The following is a 14,239-nucleotide window of genomic DNA, read 5'->3' on the forward strand; positions in this document are numbered from 1 at the left end:
AACAGGGATGGCATACCATTGAATAGGCTCTTTATGGTCTCGGAGCATCCGCCAACCCCTATTGCCACTTCAGAGTCTTCCCTGCAAGAATTGCTTCAAGAAAAAGGCCAGCAGGCTTCATCGCCAACCTACACTACCATCAAAGGACAGCCAATTATCATATATTCGCTTCATAGTGCAGATAAGTTTATTACAGTCTACCAAGCAATGGCATATACAGTTTGATGTCAATGTGAATAAAAAAATTGCACTTCTATAGAGACCAACCATATTTATTTGAGATGCAAGAGCTATGAACCATACGCTGTACTTTTATCGGTAAGCTCGCCATCTGCCTCTTCATCACTCGAACTTCCAGAAGTAAAGAATCCATCATCACTCGCATCCAAGGTATTATCATCGCTAGTTGTCTCTGTTGAGTGATGCAAAACAAAATTTAGTGCTTTAGACAGTATATGTATAGCCAACAGGTGGTACATATTTGAATGTAAAGATGAAGATGCAATACAATAACAATATAGGACAAGCTAATCAAGAGGAACATGCACCCTTCTGCGTCCTTTCCATTTGCTGCGCCGGTGATGGGGTTCTCCTTGTTCTGTTTACGCCATCTTTTCCTTTTCTCCACAATATCTTCTCACCCCTCAGATATGGGGAGAGGTGAAGAACAAGAAAGAGAGGATCTGAAGGTAGTAGGAGAAACCAACAACGAGGCCAACTTCATGGGTCGTGTGCTTTGCGCACACCTCAGGGGAGGAGCAGCAGTGAGGAGGAGAAGAGGGCTGGGAAAGGGGGGAAGAGAGGAGGAGGGCTCACCGGATGACGAGCAGACATCGGCGAGGTGTGCAGGCAGCGGGGGGAGAGGAGAAGCCAGCGCTGCGCCGTCCTCTGCTTAGGAGCATCTTTGTCTCTCCAGACACCGCGCGCTCCCCGGCCACCCCATTGCGCCCCTGTTCGGCATGATCCTTGCTCGTGCCCTCGACCTCCTCATCCATACACAGGCGCCGCAGGGACGCACGCGGGAGGGGAGCCGAGCCATGGAGAAGAAAGGGTGTGGCGGCTGGGGGATTTTCTTTCTGGATCCAGCAGCTGCGGGGATTGAGCGGGGATGGAGACGAGGCGGCTGACGCGAGCCTCGGGAGTCGGGACGAGAGGGGATTGGACGAGCCATCGAGGCCCCTCGGCAGCTGTCCCCACAACGCACGACGCGCGCAGCGCATGGGGAACGACCCGCCAAAAGCAGTTGACACGAAAAACTCTAAGGGAAATGCCGGCGCAACACTCGGCCGGTCTCCATCTCCACGTGACGCAGCACGTCCTCCCACGCGCCAAAATAGGCTCACGCACCGCTGTTTCTCCTTTCCTTATCCTCTCGCGAGCCTTCCTGTCCATTCATTTTTCACCCCCTCTTCTTTTCCCCATGGATCTCAAATCAGTTCTCACCCGTCATCGCGCAAGGCAGGGGGAGGACATGGCCTGCACCTTCTCCATGCTCATGGCTTTGACGGGGGGCGGCGCTGCTAACCACTGCATGGCGGCGGCCTTGGGGCGGCGTGGCGGAGCGGGTGCTGGAGACGGGGGCGTCCATTGGTGCTGGAGACGGCGTCCAGCGATGCTGCAACCAGCCGAGCATGGCGTTGCCCACCACGGGCACGGTGACCACGCTGACGGGTGCTGCAAACCACGGTGGCAAAACGATGGAACCGTGGCGGAGGATGCTGGAACCGGCTGAGCCCGATGCTGCGACGAGGCGGCGATTTTTGGTGTGGTGAAGTTTTTGGTGGAACCAGGCATCAGCGGTGCTACAACCAGCCACAAAAATTGCTGGAACCGGCATCCACCGGTGCTGGAACCGGACGCGCCTTCCCACCGCGAACGGTTTTTTGCTGGAACTTGCTACTTCTTTTGCTACATCTACTTTCCTTTTGGATTTTGCTTCCTGTTATTTTTGCTGGAACCGGACACTCCTCGCACTGCCGACGTGCTTTTTGGCTGGAACCAGCTTTTCTTTTTGCTGAAACTTGCTACATCGACTTCTTCATTTGGTGGGGATGGGTGGTGTTTTTGCTACAACCGGCAACTACAAAAGTTACATCTACAACCGGCAACTACAAAAGTTACATCCGGCGAGCGGTTTTTGTACGACCAGCAATGAGGATGAGTACTTCCTTTTTGCTAGCTCATTGTCAGCATGCTGCGACCGGCGACCGGCGCCACCGGAGCTGCGGTCGTCGCCACAGGGAGCTGCAGCCACGGGCGCACGCTGCTGCATGCATGTAGCGAGAAACGCAAGAGGTGGCTACGATGGCGACCTGCAGGGACGAGGACGACCGGCGGCGAGGGCAGCGACTAGCGAGATGTGCCAGGCAGTGCTTCAAGGCCGGGTGCGTCGCTAGTCCATGGCTACCTGATGGAAGCTTGTTTTTTCCAAAGAAAAAAATACATTGACAGAGAAAGGAGAGAGAATCGTGTGGCTACCCGATGTTTGATCGGACGCTGCTGGTGCGACCGGCCCAAATTTCGGCGGGCGCACCGGCGCGTGTGACTCGCCAAACTCTAACCCACACTGCGGGGACATGAGCGCAGCCGACGAGCGGGACCAGGGGAACACCGGCCCACCCGTCATAGGTACTCCCTCCGGTCCTTTTTACTCCACGTATTAGATTTGTCTGAAGTTAAACTTTGCTAACTTTGACCAAATTTATAATAGAAACTATTAACATATATAATACCTTATGAAAATATATTCGAAGATGGATCTATTGATATTGGTGTTGGTTGTTATTAGAATGTTAATATTTTTTTAATAAATTTGGTCAAACTTTGAAGAGTTTGACTTCAGATAAAGCTAATATGCAGAGTAAAAATGACCGAAGGGAGTACGACACAAGCGTGGGCGTGAAAACCAGGTGCATGTGCGTCCGCCAACCCTTCAGCAGCGTTGCGCAGTCCTCGCACGACGCACGCCACAGTCAGCGCGCAACGACCCATGCGACGCGCCAGGGGCGGTCTACCCGAGAATTTCTAACCCAGCCAATGGAAGAACTGGGCGAGCCCACCAGTCATCATAGCCCACGCTCGATCACTGGGTCAAAATAGAAAGTAAAAAACGTGCGGCCAACAAGGCGCGTTGACCCGACCAAGCGAGATCAAACGGCCATGACAATGTGAAATCGGTGGATCGCTCGGGAGGGCGGGTCGTCCCGGAACCTTATATGTTAGAATATAATATAATTAATTATCAAAAGCACACTAACTGATTTCTTCTTTCATATTTTATAATCTGTTAATTGTAGATATTGCTGGTGTAGTCATGTACGTGGGCCCAGTTGACTATGATACATATTCCCCTCTATGCATGAGGGAAGTAGCACTGATCGATGCTGCCATGCGAATTATCTTCCTACACATTTTTGAAGAACTAGTTGAACGCCATTGGAATGAACTTCTTTCTGCTGAAGCAAATGTTGGCTTAATCATGGCAACCTCGATGAAGGTTCATCAACTATCCAGTAAGTTTTTCCCTTGAGAAGTGTTGTACCATTTTAGTGTCATGTTATTACTAACTTGAGAATTGATAACAGAAACTCTTAGCACGGGGCAACAACTTTATGCATACATTACTCCTCAACTTGCCACAAATTTCACTTTCTTAAAGGCCAGTATCTGTTATATTTCTTAATTTTACAAAATTCTCCAACAACTAGACTAACTGTTCGCTTATCATTTTTCTGTAGGTGTGCATGATCAAGTTCGTGATGACTTGTCTTTCCGTGATGCTATCAAGAATGAAGTTCTTCTTAGGAAGGATGCCCGCAAACAAGACGATGTGGATAACTCACTTGTCCCCAAGATAACCGCGACTGAAGTAGACTTTTGCTCTGGTCAATCTTCCCCCGTGAAGCAAAATTTCAAATATATAAGGGGTGATGAGCGTCCACCAATCAACGTCAACAAGAAGGATCAATTGGACTAGGCATAAAGGTCTCAAATAAATAAGAAGTGTGAAACTAAAGAATTTCAAGCCCTTGGATTCCTAGCCTTTTCTTTCGGTTGTTGAATTTTGAGTTTTGCTTAATGACTTGTTTGATGATGGAATATTGTGTAAACCTTCATTTTGATTACTGATTTCCTTTTTTTTTGCACATGGCTACACGTGCAACACGTGCACGTTTACTAGTTAAGAAAGGGATTCAATGCATGCATACGCATTGCAAGTTGTGGATGAGGTGCCCTTTACATAATCACCATGTTAATTTCCTAAATAAACGGGATTCAGGCTATGTGGCAGCAAAGAGGAATCCTAAGAGATACACCTTGCTGCATAATTAATATTTGAAACATACTCTTTTCTTGCGAGGAATATTTGAAACATACGCTCGATCTCTTTCTCCACGACACCTATGTGCTCTCCTTTCATTTTCAGCTTCGCTTGCTCAAGAATTGCCACAAGTGCAAATCCCGCTTTTTATGGGTCCAAAAATTCTTTCGCAAAACAATTCATCTTTTCTGGTTATAGGTTATCCCGTCTGAGCAGGCAACATACACAACGAAACATCACATTTCAATGGAAGGCTGCATTGATTAATGCGAAGAAGCTCACCGCCTGGGTATACATGATGGTCCACTAAAGGCAGGAAGTAGAACAGTGGGGCTCAAGAGATGTTGATAACAAACATGGACGAGGCGACGAGAACGGGCGGAAATAGGTCAAGGGGCGAGATAGGTAACAATGTCCCCCCTTGCAACGCACGGGCATTTGTGCTAATAATTCCTAACTATTTATTGGAGCCGTCCGCCGCCTCGATATCCCGTGCAAAAGCTGACCGACGTGACCCGTGTGGAGGCCCACCTCCTTGACTCCCTCGTGGACTTGCGTTGGCCAAAAGAAAGGAAAACTCTCTGTATCCACCGGCTGATAATGACAAACGTAAGCCTCTACCGCTGCTTGCCACGTGCCATCTGGGACCACCCACCGCTTTGCTCTAGCCGGTCTTATCTCTTCGCGTCCTTTGTCCTCCTCACGTCTTGGCTGCTCGTCTTTTTTCCCTCCTCATCTCTGCTCATCCCAATCGAAGGAGAAAAAGCTCCCATGGCACGCCGGTCATCCCGCCCCGCTGCAGCGAACCAGGGGGAGCGACGGAGCCCACCACCTGCTACATCCCCGCCGCAAACGGTGGGTGCTGAAGCCACGAGCGCCACCACGGCGGTGCTGCAACCCAGCGGAGGCGACACAACACGCGGGAGGAGGCGCCTGCTTGTCGTTGCTGCCGGCGATGCGATACCGCGCTCGACCACGACCACCGGTGCTGTGGCGCGGCGCTCGCCCACGCCCGTCGTGCTACGATGCACCTCGTCATGGTTGCTCTTGCTGCAATGCAATGCGACTCGTCCATGACAGCCGGCATCGACGGCCGCTGCATAGCAGCTCTGACGAAGTCGACGACCGCTGAAGTGCACCTCCGGCGGCATCAACGACAGCTGCATCGCAGCTCCGACGGCGTCATGGCCGCTACAATGCAGCTCCGGCGACGTCGATGGCCACTGCGTCGCAGCTCCGCCAGCGTCGCGGCCGCTACAGTGCAGCTCCGATGGCGTCGAAGACCGATGCATCGCAGCTCCGGCGGCACTGATGACCACTGCATAGCAGCCTCGGCGGCGTCGCGGCCGCTACAGTGCAGCTTCGATGGCGTCGACAACCGCTGCATTGCAGCTCCGGCGGCACCGATGATCGCTGCATAGCAGCTCCGGCAGCGTCGCGGCCGCTACAGTGCAGCTCCGATGGCGTCGACAACCGCTGCATCGCAGCTCCGGCGGCACCGATGACCGCTGCATAGCAGCTCCGGCAGCCGCTGCATCATAGCTCCGGCGACGTCGCGGCCTCTACAGTGCAACTCTGATGGCGTCGACGACCGCTGCATCGCAGTTTCGGCGGCATCGATGACCGCTGCATAGCAGCCGCTGCATCGTAGCTCCGGCGGGGTCGACGTCCCCTGCATCGTAGCTCCGGCGGCGTCGAGGGTGCTGCTGCTGTGCTGGTAGGCGTGCTTGAAACGGGACAGTGGGCGCTGTGGATGGTGTCCTGTGCTGCGCGAGTGGAAGTGCAATCTGTGGGACACCAAACGAACTGCTACGATATGCACGATCCGACGGTTATCAAGGCGGCTAATAATAGCAAAGCTATCAGCCGGCTTACGCCTAACTCCAACTCCAATTAGCGCTGATAGCCTATGGTCCACTTCCTTGAATTTATGATTAGTACGCATGCTACACCACGTTGTTGACTCGGGCTGGAGCAAATCTTTGCTGGTACTGCTCCTGGTGCTACTAGCTGCCGCATATTTTATCTGTGCATAATTCTTTCTTGTACAGTGTCCCAATCCTTCGTCCTGAGTACAAGAAAAATATCGCAACGCAATATCATATTCTTGTTTACTGAATCATATTTACTAAGGAACGAAAATACCTGGTTGTTAATTTGTCATGTAATATTTGCAGACGATTTTATGATAGCCATGTCCACATCAGGCTAGGACAGGATGCGAAAACCGACGACATATGCTTTGTATAGACCCTCCCTCTTTTTATTCTTGGGCGATACTGGGCGCCGGCGCACCGGCCCGAAGTTTCCGCCGGTCAAGCCCCAGTCGTTCGATTCGCACAATATTGACCGTCCAGATTGCATCTTCTCCCTCACGCGCAGGTCAAAGCCTCCTCCTTCCTCGCGTACAGGCTGCCGTCGGCGCAGGCGCATCCTCTCCCCATGGCGCCTCCTTCTCTTCCCCAGCCCTCGTGAAAAAACCTCCCGCCCCCGTTGTCGCTTGGCTCCGCCACGCCATGCGTAGCTCCCGCGAGCAGCAGCGCCGGCCGCTCGGAGTGCGGCGCCCTGCCGGACACCAAGGTCGCCGCTCACCATGGCCGCAGCAGCCCCCCACCGGACCCCAAGGTCGCCGCTCACCATGGCCGCAACAGTCCCCCGAGGTTGCAATGCGGCAGTCCTCGTCATCATCGGCGCAACACCGTGCCACCGCGCTACACACTAGGCCGCTCCGTCGTGCTTGTGGAAATAGTGGTAGCCGTGATAAAAGGTTGTAGCAAAATACATCGACGGTCGTAGCAAAAACCGACAACGGTTGCTGCAAAAATGTCATCGCCGCCGTCAAGGGTCGCACTCGAGACATGAAATGATTGAAGCTTTTTTCATTATTGGTTGCAGCTTTTGTCACCGCCGGTTGCAGCTTTTCGTCGTCGTCCATGGTTTCCATCGTCTACGGTTGAAACTTTTTTTGTCACCGGTTGAAACTTTTCTCGTTGCGGGTTGCAGCTTTCGCCGTTCATGGTTGTAGCATTTGTCACCGGTTGCAGCTTTTCATCATTCATGGTTGCCGCCAGCCACACTTCACCGTCACCCCCCGGTTGCAGCATATCCGAGCGCCCGTGGAAGCTTTCCCATTGCTGTTGGTAGCTTTCTCGTTGTAGGTTGCAGCAAAATCACAACACCGCCGCCCCTGCCACACTTCGCCGTCGCCCCGTTGTAGCATATCTGGGTCGTCGCTTATAGCACGGCTCGGCCCCGGTTGTAGCACGGCCGGTGTGTGGATGTAGCATGGCCGGGCAACGGAGGAGCGCCATGAGCATGACCAAAGGAAGGGGACCGCAGAACTGGGGGAAGGGAGTTGAGTGCCGTGCCGGCGACGACGGGAGAAAGAGAAAGATGCATTTTCTTTGGAAAGAATGGGTGGAGGAGAATGCCCCGTGAATAGATAAGGTAACGATTAAGGGCGGGGTGGGTCCAAGCGCGTACGCGAGCGAGCAACCGGCCCACTTGTCCGGCCGGTGCGCCGGGTTGAAAGGTTTCCCTTTATTCTTTATGTACCCTTAGCAATTTTTTCAGTAGCTACAATTGTTCTGCTCGACCTTATCAATAAATTAAGAGAAGACCTACGTGGTCGGTTTTCATTTTATGTGTGATGCCTATTTTATTCTCTCTTAACTGTGCGTTGAGGACAACTTTTCATGGTACAATATACACACGCCTCTCGAAGGCATCTGCTTTAGACCACGGGCTAGGATTCACTCCATGCCCGCTTGCCTACCACAGTACTCATATAAAAGTCCTCGACTATTTATTCTCGGATTGCTTTATATGTATTGGTTTTGAATTGTGTCTTTGGTCAATAGCTGGGTTGCCGGCTCTTGTGCTTACTCCTTATGTTTCCGAATGTTCGGCTAAGGGGAAAGGGAGCACCAATGCGATTGTACTTCTGATTTAACTGGTCAAGTACCTCAGTGGAGAAAGTCGAAAGTTGACTATCACAATAAGTGTAAACTGGTTGGCGATCCGATGACTGTGTCAAACTATAGATCATTAGAGGTCACCCCATGTTAAACGATAGGCCTTTCATAACACTGGCCGAAGTGTTAATAGTTCGACCTCGGCAGACGTCGAACACTTGCCGTAGACCGGGGGCTAGTAACTAGCCTCCCCACTTAAAAGCTCATATGACTAAGTGAAAGTTACAAAGCCTCAAAATCTGATTGCCTTGTTCCGATTAACAGAACCGCCTTCGGGCACCGAGACGTCAGCTAAGCATTGTCTTGTTACTACGAAAACACCCTGTGTAGCATCTACGGAGGGGCAGAAGCCGACGATTGGCCACTTTCAAAAAAATGAAATAGTCGCAACGGAGTCAATTAAACATTTCAGGCATAAAAGGATTCATTCACATCAAAATGAAACTTGTATTTTTAAAACGATATACACCTCGGCATACCCAGGGGGGCCTACTCAATATATTCAAAAATAGTGTCCTTGCGACACGTGTCCTCGAATATCCGGGCACGCGGCATCACCTCGTCAAAGTACTGCTCGGGCACCCGTTGTTTACCTTCTAGGCCACTCTTCGCCATTACATGTAGTTTTATCCCAGGATAATGCATCTTCAATCTTCATAGACGCGTACTCTTGTGAAAGTGCAACTAATCCCCAGGTGGTTTTGGTAATTAATAAGAACATATAAGTCATTGATATAATGCTCATTGATAATAGATTTCACAGAAGGTCAATGATTGGCATGGCGAGGGCTAGTGAGTGTGGACACCTCAAAATCATAAGCACAAGGATTGGCAAAGCTATAAGACTCTAAATTTTTGGTTAATTGTTCCAAGATCACATTGAGTCCATAGGAAAGCCAATATTATTAAAAGGGGATGAGGTTTTGATCATGACTCTTGCTCAAGTGCTTAGTGGTATTGCTCCGAAATCCTCAACCACTTATCCACATCACTTTCGTCCAAAACCCTAAAAGTCCTTCTCGGTCCCACCGAAAAGTTCCCATCCGGACCCACCGAGATGACCCTATACAATGCGACATGCCAAACCCTAACATTTCGGTATAGCCGAAATGGATCTCGGTCCCACTAAGATGGCATGGCCAAGTTTCTGTGATGAAGTCACTTCATTTCGGAATCACCAAGATGAACCGATCGGAATTTCCTAAACGAGATCTTGCCCTAGACATTGCATTTCGGTCACACCGAATCATTCTGTTTGGTCTCACCAAAAAGCCTAGCGGTCAAGTCTTTTACATTAGTCGGTCTCACCAAGATTTTTATGTCGGTGTCACCGAGTTGGGTCAAAGACTTGTAATGGTTGGATTTTTGGTGCTGCCTATTTATACCCCTCCACCACCACCTACTCTCAGAGAGAGCCATCAGAACAAACTACTACTTCCCACTACTGCAGGTTGCTGCTAACGCGACACTACGATCAGAGGCCCTTTGACGAAACTGTGTGCGATGCATTAATCGCAAAAGGGGATGTAAAAAAACCGTAAAAAAGATGCAAAATGTTTGTGATGGTGGAGACATCAAACACGGTTTAGATTTAGTTACGTGTGCAATGCGGGGCATACGATTGATCCAGAAGAACTATTTACAATAAGGCAGAACAACAGAAACGGGCAGCCATATCAATGTGTGTGCGATATACGGCATACAGTTCGCTCCGATGAACTGTGTGCTATTAAGGAATGCAATAGAAACGGTCAGCCAGATCAAGGTGTGTGTGATATACGGCATACGATTCACTTGGACGAACTGTTTCGATTAGGGAAGAGAACAGAAACGGTTCAACTTAACAAGATGTGTGTGATATGCAGCATTTGCGATGAGCCAAAAGAACACAAACAATTCATATAAACAAGATGTGTGTGATATGCAACAAACAGCCCACTCAGATGAACTGTTTGCGATGAGAAATTATAACACAGATGGTTAATACAGTTAGTTCGTGTGCGATTCTGTTCGTACAAAAAACTTTGAAAAATGCAAACTAGTTGCTTGCGGTGGCTAGGAGTATCGCACACGATGCGTCTGCAAGTACTCACGTGCGATGATTAGTAAGTTACACATACGTTTCCTTATGTTAACATGTGCGTGCACTACAAAAAAAAAGACACATCCGTGACATTTTGGGCCGAACGAATTTTTTTCTTGTCATGCTTATGACACTTCTATGACGATAATTGTGACAAAACCCGGTATCATCATAGATGTGGTGGGCTCCTACTTCTATGACAAAAAAATCATGATAGAAAATGGACTTTTCGTCCTGGGCAGGCCGGAGACGCAGCTGCATGACATTCTTTGGGCCGTCCATGATGGAAAAAACCGTGGTAGAAGTGAGGGCGAGAAAAATATCGGGGAGTTCCCGGTTATGGTGGGTGGTCGGGGGACGAGCGATGCGCGTTTCTCTCGTACATGTACGCACGTGGGTGCGAGGCGTTGGGCTCTAACTGAACCCGAGCGAGGCGTTCGCCTACTGAACTCGAGCGATTGCACTGCAGGCTACGCGTTACTGAACCCGAGCGATTGATCGATGGCTGTTAACTGAACCGATCGAGCGATTCCTTCGCTAATGCTGCTTGTCAGATTTCGGGTTCCGGCAAACCCTTGAGGTTCAAACACTGGGGTGCGCGCGAAGATCTCTCTCTCCCAAGCTCGCTCGCTCAACGATCCCACGACCTAGCTCGACAAGCCCAAGGAACAAGAGACGCAAGAGTTTATACTGGTTCTGGCCACCGTTGTGGTGTAATACCCTACTCTAGTGTGGTGTAGTGGATTGCCTTGTAGGATGAGGATGAACAAGTACAAGGGAAGAAGAACCTCCTGAGAAGAGGTGTTCTTGAGCTCGGTGAGCTAGTGGGTGCAAGGGTGGTCCGAATGATCCCTCCCCTTCTATGGTGGTGGCTAGTCCTATTTATAGAGGCCCTGGTCCTCTTCCCAAATATTAGGCGGGAAGGGATCCCACAACGGCCAGATTTGAAGGGGGGCAGCTAGTACAGGTTATCCTGACAAAAGTAGTCTTCGCCTACCAAAGGCTCTGGTGGTGATGCCGTCCTGGGCTCCACGATGACCTCTGTCCTGCCGTCCTGCTGGTCTTGGTCTTGTTGCACCGATATGGAAACCTTTGCCTGATGCCTCGGGACTCCTCGCCTGCACTTGCCCCTTTAGCACCAAAGAGGCAACTGGTACTCTACGCCCGCTGGCGCCCGCCTGGCTATGGTCGTCATAGCTCACGCCACGCGCACCTCGCGAGGTGCCCCTTGCATAGATATCTCCGCTCCTCGCGAGCCAGCCTAGTGAGGCCGCCCATGAGGAGGTCTTGTGTCTTCCGCCTCGCGAGGCTTGGCTCCTCGCGAGGGTCTTGAGTGTTTGCTGACAAAGATGGGCCATACCAGGCCGCTGGCAGAGCCACGTCTCGGGCCGCAGGCAGGCAAGTCTGGGGACCCCCGTTCCCAGAACGCCGACAGTAGCCCCGGGCCCAAGGTGCGCTCGTACTTGGCTTCGAGGTGAAGCCAAAGGGCAAGTGCGGAGCGCCACGGGCCCCAACCGCCTGCGGCCTTGATTGACGTGTGGTGATTGACAGGACGTGGGCGTCTCCGCTTCCCCATGCTGCCTCGGCAACTGCCCCTAGCTGACAAAAGGCTGGTGCACGCCGCAGAGCCTTCATTGCCTTCCTTCACCTTGCTCCGGATCCCCTTTCTCCTTCTCGCTCCAAGAGACGCCCAATCCGCCGGAAATCCTCCCGGAGCTCGCACCTGATGGCGCCCGATAAGGCCAAGGCCTCACGCGTCTCGCCCGCCTGGTACAAGTCGGCCTTGAGCTTGCCACCATTTCGGAGGAGAAGCTTGCCGCCGCACGCTGCATGACGGTGGGCGACGACGACGAGGCGAGAGAGGCGGCGATGCGGGTCGGCTCCACCAAGCCCGAGGCTCCGGGTAGCACCTTTCGTCCCTTCTTCTTGAACAGCGTGTTCGCGGGGCTGGTCCCTCTTTTTCTGATTTCTTCTACGTCGTGCTCAGCCACTAGGGACTCCATGCTCTCCACCTCTATCCCAACTCTGTTCTCCTTCTGTCAATTTTTGCCTTCTACTGCGAGGCATTTGTGGGGGTGATGTCGTCTGTGGCGCTACTGCGCCACTTCTTCTACCTCAGGATCAAGGATGGCCACTGCCCGGGGTGCGCCAATTTCGTTGTGGCCAACGGAACCAATGCCCTCTCAAAGGAGGGGAAGAAGGCCGAGGGTTTCAAGAGCAAATGGGTCCTCATGGACGCCAAGTGTTCCTACCCCCGGCTGTCGCTGCCGACTGGGATGCCCTCTTGTGACGAGAGTTGGCTCAGCACGAAACTCGCCGACCCCCAGGCAAAGCTCGTTCTGGAGAAGATGGCCGCCGACTTGAAGCCCGAAGACTCGAGGGCGCAGAAGCTAACGGGGGCCATGATACTCAAGGAGTTTCTAGCGCAGCGCCTGGCCCCGCTCCAGGCGCATTCGCGTCCCCTATGGAAGCTTGAGAACGAAGGGGACGACCTCCGCTTGCGCCCGATCCCCTGTCCGACGAGGAGCTGGGCGCGGCCCTGTAACTCCTGGTTGGGGAGGACCAGGGGTTCCCGCCGGACTCGCACCTCCCGCTGTACCGCCATGGTGACGGGGCGGAGATTGCCGCTGCCATGCCCCTCTTCAACGAGTACGGGCTCATGCCGCCTATGCCCCCTGAGGCCCCGGTGGAGTTGTCTTCTGGTAACTCCGACGAGGGCGAGGAGCGGGACTTGGAGGCGACCCAGGAGGGGCCAGGGGATACTTCCCCTCCGTGCAAGGCCGATCTCCTCCACGCCTTTCCTGACGACGAGGACGACCACCAGGTGTAACGCCCCGAGACCGACGCTCCAGATGCCTTCCTTGTTTTGCGAGTCAGTTGTGTTTTTTCATTTGTTTGTTGCATTCATCATCGCATCATTTGCATTGCATCGGCACTTCGTTGCCGTCATGTTTTAAAACTTGCATCCCCTCGTAGTCGCCGCGCCCCCCCTTGCTTCCGCTGACCCTTCCGAGACCAACTTTGTTCTTCGTTTTCCCTCTTGCCTAAACCGGAGTCTCTTTGCACAGTGCATCGCCCCCTCGCCCGTGTCCGAAACTTCCCCGAACCCGAACCGGGCTATCGTTACCTTTGGGTCCGGATCATCCCCTAACATCTACAAAACATCTCTGTTTTCTTATTTGGACTCCCTACCTATTATTTTCTCGATCATCCGATTACGATCGGAGGGACGAGATATTCTAACCCTAACCCACCTACTATATATAGTCGGTGCATTTCTAGACCAAACCCTATTTTCTAGGGATCCCCCCTGTCCAATCGCCGCCGCCGCTAGTCAACCACCCCTCTTCCCCCTCGGGATCTCCCCTATCCCATCCACCATTCCATCCCCATCCCGCAGCCGCCACTCCTCTCCTCCTCGATCTGCATGATCGGCCAGACAGAACTCCCCTCGATCCAACTCCACCTCACATGTTGCCTCCTTGCAGGCTTCCTCGATCCTCTCCCGAGCAGGTGCTCACCCGGAGCCCCGCGTCCCCGCCAACCTCCACGCCGGCGAGCGAACCAGCAGCCAACCAGATGAGCGCCGACCCCGTTCTTCTTCACCGTCCCGTTCTCCTCCCGTTTCCCCCTCTCTCGCATCCCTCCTAATCTCTCTCTTTCTGCCAGCAGGAAGCCATGAGGAGCTGCGCTCGTCCCTTTTCTTAGGGAGCCGGCCATCCCAAGGCAAGCTGCTGGCTTGCCTCTGCTCTCCCTCGTCGCCGTCGCCTCTCCGGTGAGACCCCGCGCCGCCCCATCATGCCACCTCTTCCTTCCCTTCTGTTTCGTCCCTGCCTTTCCCCTCTCTCAACCATCTCTTTT

At 52.5% G+C, this 14,239-nt stretch overlaps 2 protein-coding genes across 4 annotated transcripts; one reads left to right on the top strand and one right to left on the bottom strand.

Annotated features, from left to right (window-relative positions):
• Positions 1–1,449: 1,449 nt before the first annotated feature.
• On the bottom strand, positions 1,450–1,837 carry LOC123145579 (uncharacterized; the record flags this gene model as incomplete). Its single annotated transcript, XM_044565038.1, is given in 1 exon segment — positions 1,450–1,837. A coding segment is annotated over 1 exon segment (388 nt), but the record flags the coding sequence as incomplete, so codon positions are not given.
• Positions 1,838–1,991: 154 nt separating this feature from the next.
• On the top strand, positions 1,992–4,093 carry LOC123145578 (uncharacterized). Of its 3 annotated transcripts, XM_044565037.1 has the most exons (4): positions 1,992–2,628; positions 3,297–3,512; positions 3,585–3,658; positions 3,738–4,093. In XM_044565037.1, exons 1-4 carry the CDS (start codon positions 2,577–2,579, stop codon positions 3,855–3,857), a joined length of 462 nt encoding a protein of 153 aa, XP_044420972.1. In that variant the 5' UTR covers positions 1,992–2,576; the 3' UTR covers positions 3,858–4,093. The 3 variants fall into 3 exon arrangements, 2 of the variants coding, with proteins under 2 accessions (XP_044420972.1, XP_044420970.1); XR_006472329.1 differs by lacking the exon at positions 3,585–3,658 and having other exon boundaries at positions 2,860–3,512; XM_044565035.1 differs by lacking the exon at positions 3,585–3,658.
• Positions 4,094–14,239: the final 10,146 nt, after the last annotated feature.

Source organism: Triticum aestivum, chromosome 6D, assembly GCF_018294505.1.
Source record: "Triticum aestivum cultivar Chinese Spring chromosome 6D, IWGSC CS RefSeq v2.1, whole genome shotgun sequence".
Taxonomy (NCBI): Eukaryota; Viridiplantae; Streptophyta; class Magnoliopsida; order Poales; family Poaceae; genus Triticum; species Triticum aestivum.